Source organism: Lycium barbarum, chromosome 1, assembly GCF_019175385.1.
Source record: "Lycium barbarum isolate Lr01 chromosome 1, ASM1917538v2, whole genome shotgun sequence".
NCBI lineage: Eukaryota > Viridiplantae > Streptophyta > Magnoliopsida > Solanales > Solanaceae > Lycium > Lycium barbarum.
The window spans coordinates 152,220,547-152,241,028 of record NC_083337.1 but is presented as its reverse complement, the minus strand read 5'-3'; the positions used below and the strand labels follow the sequence as shown (position 1 = coordinate 152,241,028).

General features: G+C 34.9%; 2 protein-coding genes across 8 annotated transcripts; both read left to right on the top strand.

Annotated features, from left to right (window-relative positions):
• The first annotated feature begins 470 nt into the window (after window positions 1-470).
• Window positions 471-2,902, top strand: LOC132616954 (transcription factor bHLH18-like). Its single transcript, XM_060331795.1, has 3 exons — window positions 471-663; window positions 1,592-1,906; window positions 2,692-2,902. The coding sequence occupies exons 1-3, from the start codon at window positions 478-480 to the stop codon at window positions 2,764-2,766; spliced, it is 576 nt and encodes a 191-aa protein (XP_060187778.1). The 5' UTR covers window positions 471-477; the 3' UTR covers window positions 2,767-2,902.
• Window positions 2,903-8,166: 5,264 nt separating this feature from the next.
• LOC132644630 (pentatricopeptide repeat-containing protein At1g56690, mitochondrial-like) lies at window positions 8,167-19,879 on the top strand. Of its 7 annotated transcripts, none has more exons than XM_060361259.1 (9): window positions 8,167-8,309; window positions 8,386-10,732; window positions 10,814-10,957; window positions 11,615-11,785; window positions 11,944-12,027; window positions 17,810-17,945; window positions 18,360-18,440; window positions 18,525-18,617; window positions 19,292-19,879. In XM_060361259.1, the coding sequence occupies exons 2-3, from the start codon at window positions 8,812-8,814 to the stop codon at window positions 10,891-10,893; spliced, it is 2,001 nt and encodes a 666-aa protein (XP_060217242.1). In that variant the 5' UTR covers window positions 8,167-8,309; window positions 8,386-8,811; the 3' UTR covers window positions 10,894-10,957; window positions 11,615-11,785; window positions 11,944-12,027; window positions 17,810-17,945; window positions 18,360-18,440; window positions 18,525-18,617; window positions 19,292-19,879. The 7 variants fall into 7 exon arrangements, 6 of the variants coding, with proteins under 6 accessions (XP_060217242.1, XP_060217227.1, XP_060217221.1 ...); XM_060361244.1 differs by adding an exon at window positions 17,462-17,607 and having other exon boundaries at window positions 8,168-8,309; window positions 8,386-10,957; XM_060361238.1 differs by adding an exon at window positions 13,753-13,854 and having other exon boundaries at window positions 8,168-8,309; window positions 8,386-10,957.
• The last annotated feature ends 603 nt before the right edge of the window (window positions 19,880-20,482 follow it).

Below are 20,482 nucleotides of genomic sequence, written 5' to 3'. Positions count from 1 at the left end.
CTCTATAAGAAAAGAAAAAGAAAAAAGGAAAATATTTTCTCCTTCCAGATTATCATTCCTTTTACACACCCGAAAGACAGCATTTTCAAATTTTGACGTGTGAAGAGGTATAAGTTAAAAATTAGCACCTGCGCATGACTCACGAGCATTTAATGTGAATACGCTAAGGGTTCTGGAAGATGTTTAATTGGAGGAAATGTGAATAAGCTAAGGGTTCTGGAAGGATCATTTTATTTATGGAAAAAAGGCTTAAATATGTCATCGAACTATCGGAAATGACTCATTTATGCCACTCGTCAATAGTTTGGCTCATTTATGCTATCACCGTTGCCAAAATGGCTGCTCATCCATGCCATTTTTCATCGGGTTTTAGTTTAATTTAGGATTTAATTTGTGTTGGCTTAATCAAACGATGTGGACCTCTAATTAGAGGTCACGTGTCATATCTGGTATTGAAAAAATAAAGAAGATATTCTAATGATAAGCTCTCATTTGGAAGAAAATGCATGTCAAGAATCATTAGGGGAAAAAAAAAATAATAATATTATGTACAAGAGAAGTTCTGTACAAGCTCAAGATCATGTCATTGCGGAGAGGAAACGAAGAAAAAAAATGGGCGAGCTTTTCATATCTTTGTCAAAGATTGTCCCTGGTCTAAAGAAGGTAAACATCCCTACTCAAAACTTTTTCTTTTCTATCTTCCATCTTCCTAAGCTTCAACAGAGCGATATGGACACTGAATATTCATATAACCGGTCCAATATGCTTGAATTAAGTTGAGGAGTAGTACTTTGGTATGTTTCAATTTATGTAATTTTTTTCCTTAGTCCGTTTTAACAAGAATGATTTCTTTCTGAATTTGGAAACAGTCTAAGTTAAACTTCTCAATTTACTCTTAATAATAAACGATACTCACACAAATATTATGACGTGTAAAATCACACAAGTCTTAAGAGTCTTATACCGCACAAATGTAATGGCATATTTAAGACCACAATTCCAAAAGTCTTTATTTCTTTCTTAAACTCTATACTCACCCAAATGGGTTCATAAATTAGAACAAATGGAGTAATAGTTATTATTTCCATTGTTCTCCTGAAAAAAAACACAGAGTAAAATAAAAAGGGAGCGAAAATAGTGAAAAGGCTACATTTTCTTAACTTGTACTTGGTACTTTTCTAGACTTTAATTTACAAGTTTCCCATTCACGGCAAGGTTTATAAAATTAACAAGAATATCGGTTTCTTGTAAAGTGAACTAAGTAGATCTTGTAAAACTTTCAATAAAAGTTTGGGTTCTTAAAATACAGGTGGGTGTTTAGTGTTAATTAGTTTAGAAGTGAACTAATTAGTAGGTCATGCATTTTTTATTTATTTTTTACCTTTGTTCTTTAATTTACATGTTGTGAATTTGTGATGCTATTTATATTTGATTCGATCCCTTATAATAAATTGTTACTTAAAAGGCTTCAATATATATAGATCCTTTGATACACAAAACTAAATATTTGCGACTTGTTTCTTGGAGAATATCATAATTATTACATTAGACAAGATATATGATTGTATTTTTTCTGTTTGGTTATTTATAGTTAGACAAGTCTTCTATCCTTGGAGATACTATACAGTACATGAAAGAACTTCAAGAACAGGTAAAACTACTTGAAGAGACAGAGAAAAACACCTGCGAAAATAATGATTCCTCTACCTCCAAGGACCAAGTTGAAGGATCAAAGATTAAGGCAAGGATTTTGGACAAAAGTGTACTTATTAACATCCATTGCAGCAAACAAGATGGAATGGTGGGAAAAGTGTTATTCCAAATGGAGCAATTGCATCTTTCAGTCCATGACATTAGGATCATGCCTTTTGGTCAGACCAACCTTGAAATATCAATTCTTGCTGAGGTACTTTAATTTATTGACACTCCTAATCTTCAACTAGGCATAAATTAGCTTAATTAGTTTGTACCTGCCATTGAACAACTGTGTTTAGGTTTTTGAGATCTCAACTTATCACTTAATACCTTATTAGACATCACACACAAACTAGATCTAGAGATATAAAACCAAAATGCATGAATTAATTTCAAGAGTGGTCATCAAACTTTTAATTTATTCCAAAAGTCACAATTTTTCTTTGTAACAGAAAAATAACTCAACTATGCTTCTATATACCATATCACAAAGAAAAAATGGCCAAAACGACTTTGTAATTCATGTACACAAGTAATTAAGTTCTCGCTTCATCAACTCACCTTACATATTATCCGTGTGACACTACTTAAGATAAAATAAAAACATCATTTTCTGACCCACTTAATTATAAAATGCCCATGGTGTATCATAGGTGAAAACATCGGGTTAGCTTGGATTGGGAAATGAGTTTTCTTTTGTGTTATATATGGCATCACGTAGATATACGTAAGCTGAGCTGCTGACGCAACTATACTTATATGATGATTTTATGCATGTGACAACCTAACCGAATTTAGCATGTTTTGGCCTTTCTTATTTTATGTGATTTATAAGCATTGTTGAGTTATTTTTTGTTACGAATAATAACTTTTATCACTTTGGTACAATATAATAAAAGTTGAATGATCATCATTCGTAATATCTCAAATTAATGGGAGAAGGTATGCTTTATTGCAAAACAGTTATGTTCATATGTTTGTTCGCACTTCTTGCAGATGGAAAATGGATGTTGTATAACTGTGGAGGATATTGTAAAGGACCTCCAAATCAACCTTCTGGAAAAAGTTTAGCATGAATGATCTCTCCTCCTGATCTTCTCTAGGTTACCTTTTCCCTTGTTGCCCTAGACCTCGTAAATAATAAAACGATACGTTTTTAATTACCTATGTGTATAATTAATTGAGAGCTCTTTTCGAGATTGTGTGATACTTACCTCTCCTTTAGTATGCATTTTTCTTTGTTGAAATTATATAGGAAAAAGGGTCAAATATACTCTTCTACTTAAATTTATTGGCTAACTTTTCCCTCCGTTAGCCAAAGTAGTCAAATATATCCCTCTGTTGGCCAAAGTATACACATATACCCCTTAATGGATGGAAATCCCCAAATCAATCAAAATTACTCATTTAACTAAAATTATCAATGCCCCATAAGTTAGACCCGACCCGACCCAAAAAATAATTCCCCCCCGACCCTAAAAAAATAAATTAATTTCTGTAGCTCTTTTTAAAATAAAAATAAAAAAATGCAAGTGATCGTATTTTCTTAAATTTAAGCAATATTTGCTATGTTATTTAAGAAGAAGAATACTATCGTAGTGTTATGTGTTGTTTAATTTTAGCTTTACTTATTTTTCTTAATTTCTAAGCACAAATTTGCAGTGTTATGTGTTGTTTAATTTTAGCTTTACTTATTTTTCTTAATTTCTAAGCACAAATTTGCAGCGTATATTTTTTTTTTTTGAAACTCTAAAAAAAAAAAAAAACTATTTATCAGTAAAACTATTTTCTCTGTTGAAGCTAATTTCATCATCACGTTGAATGTTTTTCAATTGCAGATAATTTATCAGTTTTAATTGTCGTTTCATTTTTGTAGAATCAATACATCACACCAGTAGTCATAACCACAAACATACTCAATTAATCGCACTATTACTTGATAATATTTTCTTCTTCTTAACATCGCAAATTTCTGCTAAAACATTAGAATAAATACACACACTTGCAAATATATATATATTCTATAGCAGAAATTTGCGATGTTAAGAAGAAGAAAATATTATCAAGTAATAGTGTGATTAATTGAGTATGTTTGTGATTATTACTACCGGTGTGATGTGTTTTTTAATTTTAGCGTTACTTGTTTTTCTTAATTTCTAAGCATAAATTTGCATAGTATTATGTTAAGAAGAAATGAGAGAAGAAATTATTTGTCTTATAATAGGAGATTAATCGAGCGTCTTCACAGTTTTACAAGTTAATTTCTGTAGCTTTTTTTTTTTTTTGGGTATATTAAGGTGTAAGAAAATTATTTTTTGGGTCGGATTGAGTCTAACTTATGAAGCATGGGTAATTTTAGTTAAATGGGTAATTTTGGCTGATCTGGGAATTTCTATCCATTCAAGGGTATATGTGTGTATACTTTGGCTAACGGAGGGGTATATTTGACTACTTTAGCTAACGGAGGGTAAAGTTAGCCAATAAACTAAAGTCGAGGGATATATTTGACCTTTTTCCCAATTATGTATACTAGAGTAAAATTAATATTTTTCCTGATTTTGGGATTCCTTTAATTTCCTTTTCTCCTTTTCTATATATTCTCCATTTGGTGTTAGAGCTTGATTAATCCGCATTTGCATCGAAATTGGAGATAAGCTCTTTCTATTACATTTACAGGATTTGAACGTGACACCTCTAATTAATGTTGGAGCGGTACCATTACTATCACACCGCAACTTTTGGTTACAAGTATCGTTTTCTATTTTGTTCTCTTTGGGACTCTTTCTTCCCATTATATTGGGACTTAAATAATCTACATATATATTAAGAGTTTTAATTATATATATTGTTAGTGTACAAAAATATTATACTATCACGTCACTTTTACTTGTCATAATAGCCTAGTAGGTAATCAATATAATCTTATTTTTAAGATTATGAATTTCACATTTTAAAAAAAATCCTGTAAATTAACGGTGTGGTATGTAACTTAAACCCAAATATTATTAACTCCTTCAAGATTGATGTAATTTGCTAAACGAAATATCTATGGCTAATTTTTCATTTTAGGACTATAGTGTGAGAACATCATTTAACTAGACATTAAATTATTAAACATGAATGGAACCAAGTGCTTTAGTTGGTCATGTTAAAACTTCTTTCTTCTTCCCACCTTAATTAAAGCGACCACAGGAAAAATCCCAGCGTGTTGTGCTCCATGGTCGGTGAAATTGTTTTTTAATTGTCACTAGACAACAAAATAGACCTGCTTTTATATAATGGCAATATAAAAACGAACAAACAAATTCCACGCCTTAGGATCGGTGGAAACTTCAGTTAGTAGTTCTTGAAACGATTACTAATTAAATAATTAAACTTCCATTAATTTTAATTTTTGTTTGTTTGTTTACAATCTCCCATGCTTCTAGGGTTCATTTACAGCACGTGGGTGAAAACGCGGTCAAACAGTGGAATTGTTAAAAAATGGAATAAAAAAGTTGACGCAGGAGAATCTATCAGAACAAATTAAATACAATACCAATTACGTACTACAAAGACACAGAATTAAGTATTCAAATCTAAAGTTCAGACTTTCCGACCACTGTTGTTATGCTTGTGTATTGAAATTCACTAATTTTTAAATGGAAAAAATGGATATGGGGAATATAAAATACTAAAAGTTGGGTTTCTATTAATCTTTTAGTGGCCATTTCTTTCAACTGCAACTAAAAGAGTTATTATTTCTTGCAATTAATTTAATTTAATGTCCGTCATATTTGAGCAGAGGAAATGACTTAGCAGCAATTAACTTACAGTCACTAAATAATTGCCGCTAAAAGTAAGTAGGGTATTGTTATAAATTTTCGTCTTGTGTTCTTTATTCATATTTTCTAATAATATCAACTAAAATAAGATACGTCAGTCAAGTATATCGCTCTTTTAGTGAGGACTTGTTCTGACCTCAAGATAAGATTTCCTTACGGAAGAATCAAATAAAAAAAGGGGGTCCATTTCATTATCAAAGATTCATTAGTTGGATTTTCTTTGTTTAGTACAATACTAGAGGTATAACATTCATTTGAGAGTGTATACGGTGAAAACTGAGGTAATTTGCATACGGTGAAAAAACGAAGTAAATGTCGCGACTGTCCGGTACGAGATCATTAGCCTTGGGTAAGATCGAAGGGGTCGAGGGCCAATGAGTTGTGAGTTTGTCCGATTAAACGTCAGAAACCAAGGGTATATGAATACGTTCAGAGGCCCCGAGCCCGAGGGGAAGACACTCGATTCAGGTTCGGAGTATCCATTACGAGCTAGGTTACACGTCGCCAAACCGTTCCGTGATTTGCGCTGACACCCATATGGAATCTCTGACATCCTTACGGGGCGCCGTTTTATGAATTTTTAGGGTTTTCTTAAAAGGTCTTTTTAGGGTTGTACAAGGGTCCATCTACTATTTGCTATGAATAGGGGGTAATCCCTTCATTTTAGGGCTAGTCTTTCACACATATTCACATTTGTAATCTGAAAATCATTATATATCCAAGTCTTTTTACTGGTTTGGCTCGGCACAAAGGGTTTTCTTTCAAATCGGACCAAATTTGCAGAGACGAATAATCTCATTTTCTTGAGCTACTTTCGTTCTTAATCATAAATTTATAGCTTTACTTTTGCATATTGTTTTCGTAAATCATTAGTCCAACCACATATCCTATAAATCACGTATAAATTTATTTGTTATCATTTTAAGGGAAAACAAAGAGCTCAAATATATATAAAATATAGGAGAACCAGAGTTCAATGGCACCAGCCAGCACGAAGTACAAATACCCATCTGCTATTTTCATCCCAAAACTAAGAAAAACCAGAGTGATTTTTCTGAGAGAAAATTATAGAACACACAAAAGCTCAAACACACGCCAAGAGAGGAAAAAATAACTGGGTGTAAGCTCATGATTAGAAGTAACCTGTTCGATTTGCCCAGAAATTTATGTGGTTGCTTTTATTGGTGAATAGTGCTGATAAGAAAGCAGATGATGCCATTGAGCTAAAACTTAACCATTAGATCACCAGCTGAAACATTGGGAGGAGAAGAATGACATTTTCTTGTTGATCCATTGAGTAAGAGAGGAAAGTAGCTGTAGATGTTCTCTTAGATGTTGTGAACCACTAAAAGGACAAATGCCCTTTCTTTTACTTTTAGATAGGTGCTTTGAATGGAACGACAGAAAAATTTGTTTGATTGATCTCTTTTACCTTTATGTCATTTTTTAAGCGAAAGGTCCAACAATACCCCCTAACTTTGCGATAGATTGAATATACTCTCGTTAAAAAAGTAATGTATAAATATATATATCTTTATTTCTATAAAATGATTTAAATATATCTTATTCTTACACAGTATAAATATATCTTTTTTGCTAACAAGATTTTTAAAAGATAATTTAGCTTATTTTTTAATTAAAACAATGTCATGTGGCTTTAAAAGAAAGTCTACTCATCTTTTTTGAGTAGACATATTTTTCTAACGTCACATGTTAAATTTTTCTCTGGAATGTTGGGTCTGGTTCGTTTAAAAAAATTATCTCCAAGGATTTAAAAAAAAAATAAGTATACCCATTTTTTTAAATGAACTAGACCCGACCCACAAAAAATAAATTATCATTGACTTTAAAAAAATATGTTTACTAAAAAAATGAGTAGAATTTTGTTTTAAAGCCACATGGTATTTTTTTAATTAAAAAATAAACTAAATGATTTAAAAAAAACTCCGTCAGCAAAAAAGGTATATTTACATAATTTTATAACGACAAGGGTATATTTACACCACTTTTACAACGGGGGTATATTTACTCTAAATCGTAAAGTTCAGGAGTATATTTGCACCTTTACTCTTTTTTTAATTATATATTATTTGTATTCCTATTTTGTCCTCGTGGTAATTTTATGAAAAGAGTGATTTTATTGTTTTACAAGAAAATAAAGAGATTGGGATTTTATTATTTTGAAATTTTGAATTATGAAACTCACATCCTATAGCTCCCGATGTTTCAGCATCGATCAACACAATCACATTAAATTACATATTCCAATGCGGTAGAAAATGCTATGTTGATTTCAAATTTTTTATCTAAATAGTGTCCATTGAGTGACAAATTCAACAGAATTTTGTTGACCAAAATGGTGAAAACGCATCCTAGTGGAGCACCTTCCGTGTGTGATTTGCACTTCTAAAAATAAGCGGTCCATTAAAAATACTTACACTGAAGGTGATCTATAATCCATGAGCCTTCAATAGATATACATTTCAAACTTTGGAAAAAGGTCCATCTAGTGTAAAACACCGTCATTGTAAATTTGAAAAATCAGAAAACCTGAAAAAGTTAATTGTTTTGCGTGATATAGCATGACAGCCTTTCCAAACCTAAACGCTCATATAATGCCACACACCTTTAGTGAACTTACAAAAATGCCCTTCACCAAGAGAGCCTTCAGCATTATTTTCCAGTTCCTCTATATATGGAGCCGAATACATTATTATGTATATTCAATTCAAAAAATTAGTGCACATTGCCCTTGAATGCACACTTCAATCTGAATTTTCAAAAATAAGGGTAGTGATTTTCTTCATAGTATATTGCTCTTCCTATTTGAGTATACAACTTACTAATAACAGACGTATTTTTACAGGTCTAAAAATGTCAAATGAACGTCGTGGTAGAGTTGCATTGTATTGAGGCGAAAAACAAGTAGAAAAAACAAGAAAATGCCGATGAATTCGAGTTGATTTATGAGGCAACTGAGTGAGATGGTGTATTGATTCTGTTTATGGAGTAGCTCTTGACAGCAATGGTGAAGGGAACCACAGAAAAGTGGCGCGGAAGAGGGACATATACCATCATTTATGGAGATGGTAATCAGAGGTTCAGTACGTGTTCTAACAAAACAAACTGGACTAAATGGCATAATAAAACATTAACATGGTCCAAAGTGTACTTCAAACTTTAATTTAAAACTGAGAGGGACTATAAAACTTTAAAGTAGCGACACTTTCAATGTTTTTTCTGCACACAAAAACTCATAGCCAAACAGGACTAGTTCTACTGTTTCTCATTGATGCAACGCTTATTCTTTGTTCAATGTCGGAAATACTGTTACACTCGTGCAATTGCATCAAATTCTCAGATTTCTCGTTTTGCTCGTTTGGGCCAAATTCAGAATGCCCGAAAGGTGTTCGACGAAATGCCCAACAGAACTGTAACTTCTTGGAACTCTATAATCGCTGGGTATTTCCAAAATCACCAACCCCATGAAGGCCAGTGTCTATTTAATGAAATGCCTGAGAGAAACATTGTTTCCTGGAATGGGTTAATCTCAGGTTATGTAAAGAATAGGATGGTGAATGAAGCAAGAAAGGTGTTTGACAAAATGCCTCAAAGAAATGTTATTTCTTGGACTGCTATGGTTAGAGGATATGTTGAGGAAGGGTTAGTTGAGGAAGCAGAAAAACTGTTTTGGCAAATGCCTGAAAAGAATGTCGTGTCGTGGACTGTGATGTTAGGTGGTTTAATTCAAGAAAGGAGAATTGATGAGGCTAGAAAGCTTTATGATATGATGCCAGTAAAGGATGTAGTTGTAAGGACTAATATGATATGTGGGTATTGTCAAGAAGGTAGGTTGGATGACGCTCGCCATCTTTTTGATGATATGCGAAAAAAAAATGTGGTTTCTTGGACTGCTATGATATCAGGATATGCCCAAAATGGTAAACTGGATATTGCTAGGAAACTATTTGAAGTCATGCCTGAGAAGAATGAGATCTCATGGACTGCAATTGTAATAAGTTATGTGCAATATGGTAGATTTGAAGAGGCGTGGAAGCTTTTCGAAGTGATGCCTGTAAAAACAACTCCTGCTTGTAATGCCATCATACTTGGAATAGGACAGAATGGAGAGGTTGCTAAGGCGAGGATGGTGTTTGATCTTTTGAAGGAGAAGGATGATGCAACATGGAGTGCAATGATCAAGGTTTATGAAAGGAAGGGGTATGAGTTAGAGGCGTTGGATTTGTTTCATCGAATGCAAGTAGAAGGATTTAAGCCAAATTTTCCTTCGTTGATAAGCATACTTTCAGTTTGTGCTAGTCTTGCAAGTCTTGATTATGGTAGAGATGATGACGTGTATGTCTCCTCTGTATTAATCACGATGTACATCAAATGCGGTGATTTCGTCAAGGCCAAATTAATATTTGATAGATTTTCTCCAAAAGATGTGGTCATGTGGAATTCTATTATAACAGGTTATGCTCAACATGGTTTAGGAGATGAAGCGCTAGAAGTGTTCAGAGAAATGTGTTCTTTAGGTATTACCCCAGACGAGGTTACCTTCGTTGGAGTTTTATCCGCGTGCAGCTACACTGGGAAAGTGAAAGAAGGGAAAGATATCTTTGAGTTCATGAATTCAAAATATCAGATGGAGCCAGGAACTGCACATTATGCTTGCATGGTTGACATGCTTGGTCGAGCTGGCCGGTTGGATGAGGCAATGGATCTGATCAACAAAATGACTGTAGAAGCAGATGCAATTATTTGGGGTTCTTTGATGGGTGCATGTAGGACGCATATGAACCTAGATTTGGCAGAAGTTGCTGCAAAGAAACTTTTAAAGCTTGAACCCCAAAATTCTGGGCCCTATGTCCTACTTTCTAATATTTATGCATCCAAAGGTAAGTGGGCTGATGTTGCTTCTCTTAGGAAGTCGATGCAGTCAAGGGAAGTGGTTAAATCACCTGGTTGTAGTTGGCTTGAGGCAGACAAAAATGTTCATATGTTCACTGGTGGACAAAGCACACCCCATCCCGAGCATAAATTGATCATCAAAATGTTAGAAAAATTGGGGCCTAAGTTAAGAGAAGCTGGATATATTCCTGATGGAAGTTTTGCTTTGCATGATGTGGATGAAGAAGAGAAGATGCATAGCTTGAATTTTCACAGTGAGAAACTAGCTGTGGCTTATGGACTTCTTAAATTGCCTGAAGGTATGCCCATACGAGTAATGAAAAATCTTCGGGTTTGTGGTGATTGTCATTCTGCTATTAAAATAATCGCTAAAGTCACAGGACGAGAGATAATTCTGAGAGATGCCAACAGATTTCACCATTTTAAGGATGGAGTATGTTCTTGCAAGGATTATTGGTGACTGCGCTGTTACTTGTGTGCATAATTCATAAAATGCAGCTTTGGTGCTGTGGTCACTGTCAGTGGTGAGAATTCATCTAGCAGCCAACTCTATACATTCATTTTTAATAGATTATGGAAGAGTATCATAAAACCCACTAATGGGGAGCATATCATATCAAGTTACCGGAGATTAGTGTATGCTGTGTTTGTAGAACAAATATAGAGGATTATGTTGTCATGACTTTGCGAATTTTTTTATTTTACTGACATTAGTTGTGTGAGGTTTCTTTTTGTCTCACAAAAAAGTGGACCCAAAAATGTAAGATTTGGGTCCACTTTTTTTGTGAGCCAAAAGAAACCTATGTTAGTTGTGTGAAACACATAATACGGTTTTTCCTAAATTTGCAGTCTGTCAACCTACTACAACTCTCCACCTTTATGCTGACTTGGTACTTGCTATGTGAAGCTCACTTGATTTATAACCTATCTACCATACTGTTCTTGGTATTATGTGAAATGATTTACAGTTTATATAAGCTTTAAACTTGGCTTTGTTGCTATCTTCTTTTGGCAACTTTGTATTGCTTTCCATGGAAAAGATGACATGACAACAGTCAAGCGAGAGTAATAAAAAGATGATCACTGCAATCTGAGTGTAAAATTCAACTTTTAATTAGTTGAATTTCCATAAGATCTTGAAGATTCAACATTTTATTAAAAAAACACATCCTATTTTGCAGACAAATATCAATATCCATGCTGTAGCTCATGGTTGTTCAGAGTACAATGTTATAGTAGTTGTTAAGCAAGAAGACTGTGTGAGGGCTTTACGTGCTGTGCACTCAAGATTCTATTTGTCAAGAACTACTATTTCTGAAGGGAGTACATTGCTTGACCAGCTCAAGGATCAGGTCTTTCATTTCAAGTTTTATGCTATATATTTTGTATTTTCTACAACTATTGAAGTTAAAATAGGCTTTCTTCAATTGAGTACCATTATTTCGCCTATTAATTTCCATGAGTTAAAGGGTGTAGAAAGTTTTTTAACATCTTTTCTTTTCATTGGCAGTCAGCTGTCTTAAAGGAAAAAATTCAACATTGACTTGCGCGTGATGGGTATGATCGGAATAGACTCAATGCTATTAAGCGGCATGTAAGTCTTGAAAATTCATCTTTCTTCTAAATGCTCAGTAATTTATGTCTTACAGATGCATTCTTTGGCCCTTAGAATTTTTTATCGAGTGATTTTTTGTTTAGAATGAAGGAAAGCAGCATTTTACTGAATAAAACAGTTCAAGTGCGAAAAGTCGGAAACTTGAGTTATGATTTCTAAAATTGTTACTCTAATGGATAAACAGAATAAGATTGTTTCAACAATTTGAATTTAACGACTAATTGCAGAGATAATCCTTTTTCTTTCAATCAAATTTGTTTCTTCATAATCACTGCAGTAAAAGTTGGAGGTTACATAGTAAATTTAAAATCTTAACTGCTTAACTGCAGCTACCTATCCCGGAATAATACATTATGCTTTTGCCATTGGATGACATGTTTCCAACCTTGCTCAGGGTGCTGGTCACTCAGAAATGAAGAATGAACCTTCTATTAGTCAAACTTAGGGAACCATTTGGTCTCTTAGTTCTCCCTTCATCCCGTCTTTTGATTAGTGTGAAGATTAAAAATATAATATTTGATTTTTTTTTTATTAGATATACCTTTAAGTTCATAATTAAAATGAACAAATTCAGGTGGCTGTTGGATTAAATTAGCAGGAAGGTGAAACAATTATATGTTTAGATTAGATGAGTTGCCAAGTAACTTTTACCTTTATAAACAGGGATCAATGATCAATCTTCTTGGGTGGAAACAGGAAGGTTGGTCACAGAAATTGAAATGGGAGGGGTACTTGCTAATTGGGAACTTTTGATTTGAGCTTCCTTTACAAAATTAATAATTGCGTTTAAGTGGAATAATAAAAAATGAGCAGCTGCTGACCAGGCAAAGAAAAAAAGTGCTCCTAAAGGTTTCATCTAAGCTAGACTTCTAAAATATATAGACTTAATACTTCCTTTGTTGTGCATATAAAGAAGCCTGGATTATCTGTCGTTGGTTCTTGAATTTTGCGTGTTGACTCATAATTCATTTATTCCCTCTCTTCCCGTCCTTTAAGCTGATCTCATGTTTTTTTGTGTCTGTAGCTTTTAGGTTTATAGTTTCAATGTGACTAAGGAACTTCCAAGTTTTTCTATGCTACTGATATTTCCTCAGTGTCAATCTCTGTGTGTCATGGTAGGTCTTTAATGAGATTGAAAAATTGTAGTTTATTAGGAACTTAATATCTTCTCTTTCCTTCTCCTTAATTTTCACTATCACCAATCTAATGTTCATTACGTTGTTCTTGCTATTGGTGAACTTCTTGGGTTCCAAAAGATACATAGCCTTTCCAGCTGATTACAAGACATTCTTTTCAATGTTGATAGGGGTATTGATTTGTCGAATTTGAAAGAGTTGTTAAGTCAAAAAGGAGAAATGGCTGACTTGAATAAGTTTGTTCAGCGTGTGAGCGAAACGCACACGCAAGTATACGTGATCGTACAAGTAATATAGAACTTTTAAGTCCAGATATCGATCCCACAGAGACTTAGATTTTACTGTTAAACTAATTCAAATTCGAATAAAACTATTCAAGAAAGTGAAAATCAAAGTGTTTGTTGTGACTAAACTAAAACTGAAAAGTAAACAATTTATGATGGGTGTTTTTGTGACTGAGAATATTTCGACAAAGATTGTAAGGTTTACAGATGATGGAGAGTTCTAGGGTCATGGCTTTCGACAATCCAGTTGATCTTCTGACAATTCTACCTATTTTATTTCCTAGGTTACTGGTTGACGGGTTAATTATAACTTTATGAGTATCTTCCGAGTTGCTCACAAGCCTGTAGATGCTACTATAACGCCTATATCCTTATGGTCGTCAGAGGTAACAAGAATGCATTTAATTCTCCGTATTCAACTAAGCAAGGCTAAAGGTATATTCCTATCCTCATTAGCGAAATGATTATATCGAACAAGCCCTATTTATTCTTATTACGCATGCAAATTCCCTATCCCTAGTTCAATTCACACGCCACAGATAGTGTTCAACTATTGGCCAGATAATCAAACAATTAAGATCAAGAATAAATAAGCAACCCAAAGTACGGAAATTTAATAGATAATAATTGTCGCCAAACCAACTATCATGTCTTTCGCCACAACCTCAGAATTAAGAAGTTTAGCTACTCATGATTCTATATGAAGAACAAGAATTCATGAAGAAACTAGGGTTGAAAAGAAGAAAATAAGGGACTTCAGGCCTATTAGTTTGATAGGTAGTATTTATAAAATCTTTTCCAAAGTGTTGACTGAAAGAATGAAAAGGGTCATTGCAAAACTAGTGGACTCCCACCAGATGGCCTTCATTAAGGGCAGACAAATTATGGATGCTGTGCTAATAGCTAATGAAGCAGCAGATTCCAGGTTTAAGCAGAAGAAACCTAGAATCCTTTGCAAGTTAGATATTGAAAAAGCATATGATCATGTAAACTGGAGGTACTTACTCCAGGTTTTGGAGATGATGGGTTTTGGACAGAAATGGATCCAGTGGATCAAATTCTGCATATCAACTGCTAGTTTCTCAGTTCTGATTAATGGTTCCCCAGCAGGTTTTTTTAAAGCACAAAGAGGTCTCAGGCAAGGTGACCCCTTGTCACCTTTCCTATTTTTGATTGCAATGGAAGGTCTAAACAATATGATCAAGACAGCAAAGGTGAATGGGTGGATAAATGGTTTTGAGGTGGCTAGAGCTGGTAATGAAAGTCTGGAGGTGACACACCTCCAATATGCAGATGACACACTGATCTTTTGTGATGCTGAAGAGGAGCAACTAAGGTTTTTTAAGGATGATACTAGTCCTATTTGAAGGAATCTCCGGGCTGCACATTAATTGGAGGAAGAGTTTTTTGTATCCTATCAATGAAGTCCCAAACATGAACTTGTTGGCTGCAAATCTAGGTGGTGAAGTTGGTACTCTGCCAACTATCTATCTGGGAATGCCTTTGGGAGCCAAATCTAATTCAACAGAGATTTGGAACAATATGATTGAAAAATGTGAGAGGAAACTAGGCAGATGGAAGAGCCAATATTTGTCCTTGGGGGGTAGAGTGACACTCATCAACTCAGTCCTTGATGCCCTACTAACATATATGATGTCTCTGTTCCCAATTCCAGCAGGGATTATTAAGAGGTTGGATAGCATCAGGAGGAAATTCCTGTGGCAAGGAAATAAAGAAAAAAAAAAGATTTCACTTGGTGAAGTGGAAAGTAGTGATCACTGGCAAGAAGAGTGGGGGACTGGGATTAAAAGATATGAAAATGCAGAGCAAAGCACTCAGAATGAAGTGGCTATGGAAGTATGCCAATGAAAATCAACTTTTATGGAGGAAAGTTATCAATGCAAAATATGAAGAGGAGGATAGCTGGATGACAAAGGAGGTTACCACGCCATATGGGGTTAGTCTGTGGAGATCCATAAGAGCCTTATGGAATGAAGTTAAGTGCAACTCCAAGATCAAAGTAGTGAATGGGGTCAAAATCAGATTTTGGAAGGATAATTGGCTTGAGGCTGGTCATCTGGAAACACTATTTCCAGATATATACAACATTGTCTTAGATCATCAAAGGACTGTGGCTGATTTGTGGACACCTCAAGGATGGAATTTCACTTTCAGAAGGCAAATCAATGATTGGGAGATACAAAGAGTGGCTGATTTTCTTAACATATTGCAACAATTTAAGGGACTTCGGGTAGGAGAGGATGTTTTTTGGTGGCTGAGGAATAAAAAAGGAGTGTTCAAAGTTAGTTCAGCCTACAAGATGATGAATCAATCAATTCAACAGATTACCAACTGGCCCTGGAAACACATTTGGAGATCCAAAATCCCACATAAAGTTAGCTGCTTTGTGTGGCTTTTAGCTAAAGAAGCAGTTCTTACACAGGATAATTTCATGAAAAGGGGGATAATTTTATGCTCTAGATGTTTCCTATGTGGAGAAACAACAGAGACAGTTAACCATCTGTTTCTACACTGTAAGTTTACACAACAGCTTTGGAGAATATTTTTAAATCTCAAAGGTATAGCCTGGACCATGCCTAGCAAGGTTTCAGAGGCTCTAAAGAGTTGGGAAGAGGCAGGATTGCAAGCAAAGAACAGAAATAGATGAAGAATTGTCCCTGCCAGCATATGGTGGGCAATATGGAAGGAGATTAAACTCCAGATGTTTTGAGAGTATAGAGAATGGAGTGCAGAAGGTCAAGTTGAATTGTATTTTATTGCTTTGTTTTTGGTGTAATCAGGTCTACTCAGATGATACTATTTTCATTATTGATGTATTAGATTCAATATAGGATTAGAATAGTAGAATCTTGGAGTACTTTTGTAGATATGGTTTCAGTACAACCTATGTACTGTTTTGTTCATATGGAATACAATACAGTTACCAGTTTCAAAAAAAAAAAAAAAAAAAAAACTAGAGAGAAAGTTAAGATGACGGCTTACAAGTCTTAGAATAATCCCAGTACGTTGTTTACCACTAATGATGCCAGTGTGGTGGCAAGATTTCTGAAGAAGAACATTTTTTCTAGGTTTGGAACCCCTCGAGCCATCATCAGCGATCAAGGTACGCACTTTTACAACCGGATTTTTGATAAATTGTTGCTCAAATATGGGGTGAAACACAAGGTAGCGACTGCTTATCATCCTCAGACGAGTGGTCAAGTCTGGAGGTATCGAATCGAGAAGTTGAGAGAATTTTGGAGAAGACTGTGAGCGTGAGTAGGAAAGATTGGTCGCTGAAGCTCGATGATTCTCTGTGGCATACAAAACAGCCTACAAAACTCCTATTGGCACATCTCCTTATAGGCTCGTTTTTGGTAAGGCATGTCATCTACCGGTTGAGGTTGAGCATAGAGCGTATTGGGCGATAAAGAAGCTGAAAATCTAGACATGGTACAAGCTAAAGAAAAGAGATTGTTGCAATTGCACGAGTTGAATGAGTTTCGCTATCATGCATATCAGAACGCGAAGATGTGCACGAATTGAAATAGCACTTTGATAAACTATGTCAATAATCAAGTTTTCAGCCCTTCGTAGTTATATTTTCTTTCCTCCGTCTTTCCACTCTATCAAAGAAGGGAAAAGATGACAGTCTTTGTGAAACAGTTGTTTTTATATCTATTTGAAATGCACCTCAAGACAAGACAAGCGAGTAAAGAATAATAATCAAGTTTTCAGCCCTTCATAGTTATATTTTCTTTCCGCCGTCTTTCCACTCTATCAAAGAAGGGAAAAGATGACAGTCTTTTTGAAACAGTTGTTTTTATATCTATTTGAAATGCACCTCAAGACAAGACAAGCGAGTAAAGAATAATTATATTAATAGCTAGAAAAGGAAGCTTCTCATGCTTTCTATTTCATATTTTCCTTCCTTCAAGCGAATAGTGCTGCCTCGCTTTAGCTAGGCTGAGAATACGATTTCACTGCTTCCAGTGCTTGAAGCTGAGAGCTCTACAATGGCAATCATATACACATTACTTCTATGAAGCTACTGTTGGAGCTGGACTACCAAATATTAGCACCTTACGTGGTCTTCTTGAAACTGGGGACAAGATTTTGCGGATTGAGGGTATTTTTAGGTTTGTATCACTGATATGAAAATATGAGTATGCATTTTCCCGGGATTCATATGAAATTCATCTATCCTAAATTGCATATTGTTATAACGAAGCTATCTTTGTCTTAGCTAGAAGACGCACCAAGGAGTGCAAAATTTCTCTCTTTAGTCTGATTCCTTTGCATTCATTTTCATGCATTTATTCTTTCCCTTTTTTTGGGCAGTGGAATTCTGAGTTACATATTCAGTAACTTTACGGGAACAAGAGCTTTTAGCCAAGTGGTGAAGGAGGCGAAAGTGGCTGGTTATACTGAACCAGATCCAAGCAATGACCTATCTGGAACACATGTTGCTAGGAAGGTATAGGCTGATAAGTTTGAATGTTTTGATTCATAGTTATTAAGTTTTAACCCAACACAAGATTACATTCTTCAGTTTCCATTTGTTCAATGCTTTGGCTTAGTGTTGGCATTTAGCTGAAATTAACATTTTGGAAGTGCCACTAGTGATGAAATTTCCAACCATGACTTAGTGTATCATAAACAATATCTTTCAATTTACTTCCATCCTGATCCCACCTTGATGTGTTTACTCACTTATGCCGATTTTCCTTTTCGCCTGAGAAATAACAACCAAGATTTATTTTTGAGTTTGCTGGTTCCCCTCGCAGTTACTCTCTTAAATAGATCGAAAAGAAAACCAACTTCCTGGAAATTGATGCTGCCTAAATCATGGCTGATGTTTTTTTGATATGCAGTAACTTTTCTGTTCCAGGTGATAATTCTTGCTTGAAAAAGTGGATTAGACCTAGAGCATTCAGATATCCCTCAGAGCCTTGTGCGAGAACCATTAAGGGTGAGTACGCAGCTTATATACATGTAATATTAATTGAATAGGCATATTTGTTCTCTATAGAGTGACATTTGGTGGGTTTTTCAGGCTACTGCATCTGCCGAGGACTTTTTGCTGAACCTACCAAAATTTGATCAAGATTTGTCTAAACAGAGGAAGGAGGCTGAAGATAAGGGGGAAGTAAGTACTCCGGACTTACATAATTGAGCTCGAGTATTGTGATGAACCTGCTATACTCCCTCCATTGAAGTTGATTTTTCCCATACCTTTTTAGACCGTTGAAATTCTTTTAAAAAAATTATCCTAAGCATGCAAGTTTTACAATTAGTTTGGGGTTGCTGCGTAGTTGATTCATATATCGATTGATGCAAGCTTTCAATTATATAACAACGTTATGTCCACTTTTACAATTTGCCAAGTAACGTCTTCTTAATATTTGAGAAGCCAAATGTAACCTGTGTATCCTGCATGTTAAGCAATTTAATATCAAAAGATAAATTTTCAAGCATCATTTCAGTACCTTTGCCAAGTAAGATGGGAACATTAATTTCCGCATTGGAGCAGTATGACTTTATATAGGACTCAGAGCCCTTAGAATCCCAGTGTGGAAGAGTTGTTCATTTTACACATTAAGTATCTTGCATAAAAAATCGTTGACTTTTAGGATTGGTTATGAACCAAATTTCCCATTTTAGGATAGAACTTATTTAATTATTGGCCACCGCTAATATGATTTCAATCTTTATTTTCTGCGTTGGCCAAATAACTGACTGCTGCTTTTGTATGTATTTGAGAGAGAGATTTCCTTTCTTGTATTTATATTACCCCATTTGAAAATGTTGATATTCATGAAGGTATTAAGGTATGTTGGAGTAGTAGATGTTGTCAATGGAAAAGGCTCTGTTGAATTGGGGAGATACAACAAGCAGCATCCATTCACACAACTCTCTGGATCAGACAACATAATTGCATTCACACTGAAAGACATTGTAAGCAACCCCTAATAGTTCGTGGTCCGGGAGCTGGGGCTGAAGTGACTGCAGGCGGAGTATTCAGTGATATTGCGACTGGCCTCATATCTTGGTGCTCCGTCATAATTCACGGACTTGCACATACTCCTTATTCCACGTTTTATCAGTCATCACCTGCTCCTAGTTGCAGTTATATAATTTCATGATTGTTGTGAATTTTAAGCAACTGATAGTGTTGCTCATTTTGTAACATGGCACTTATCATCTATTGGAAATCGTAGGTTGCTTATTTAGGAATAAATCTGATGGTATTAAAGCTGTATCATGGTCATAAATCATGATGGATATATCGTGTAGAGGATACACCTTGTTAGTGAAGCATGGTGCTGTTGTATATCAATTCAACTAATTAACTGTTCAAGGCATTGTATCCTGTTGCTATTTTTGCTCTCTACTGTTGATTACTACGTATTATGGAGGTTTTTAGAGAACCAAAAGTTCAGCACTTTTTACTTTGTTGATGATGGGAATAAAAAATACGAAATACTCAACAAAAGTTTGCTCTTCACATGGCATAGGAGGAACGATGAGCAGGAATGAATCCCGGAAGAATGTGATAACAGTAAAATACAGCAAAAACGATAACTGGTACATTAAGCCAGTGACTACTACATACGGTTGCATTATGGAAACCAATTACTACAAGTTTACGGGAGTAATTTATAGAGAAAGAAAACTGAAGGCACGCAATGGCAGGAAGATCAAAATATGGTTGGATAAATGGCTGGAAGTGTCTGCATTGAAAGAGCTGTTTCCCGAATATAGTCATCTTCAAGAATTGCACAATATCAAGATGCTACATCAAAAAGGATGGAAATTGAATCTCAGAAGAAATTTCAGTGTCTGGAACTAGAAAGGTTTAATTTAATCCTCCGTTGCAAAAACTGGAAGCAGTATATATGGAGGTGGATAAAGACTCCACAGTACGGACAGGCTGCACGGATGGAGGATTCTCAGTTAACTCCTGTTACAAAAATTTGTTTCAACAGAAAATGCAGTAACTCAACTCACTGT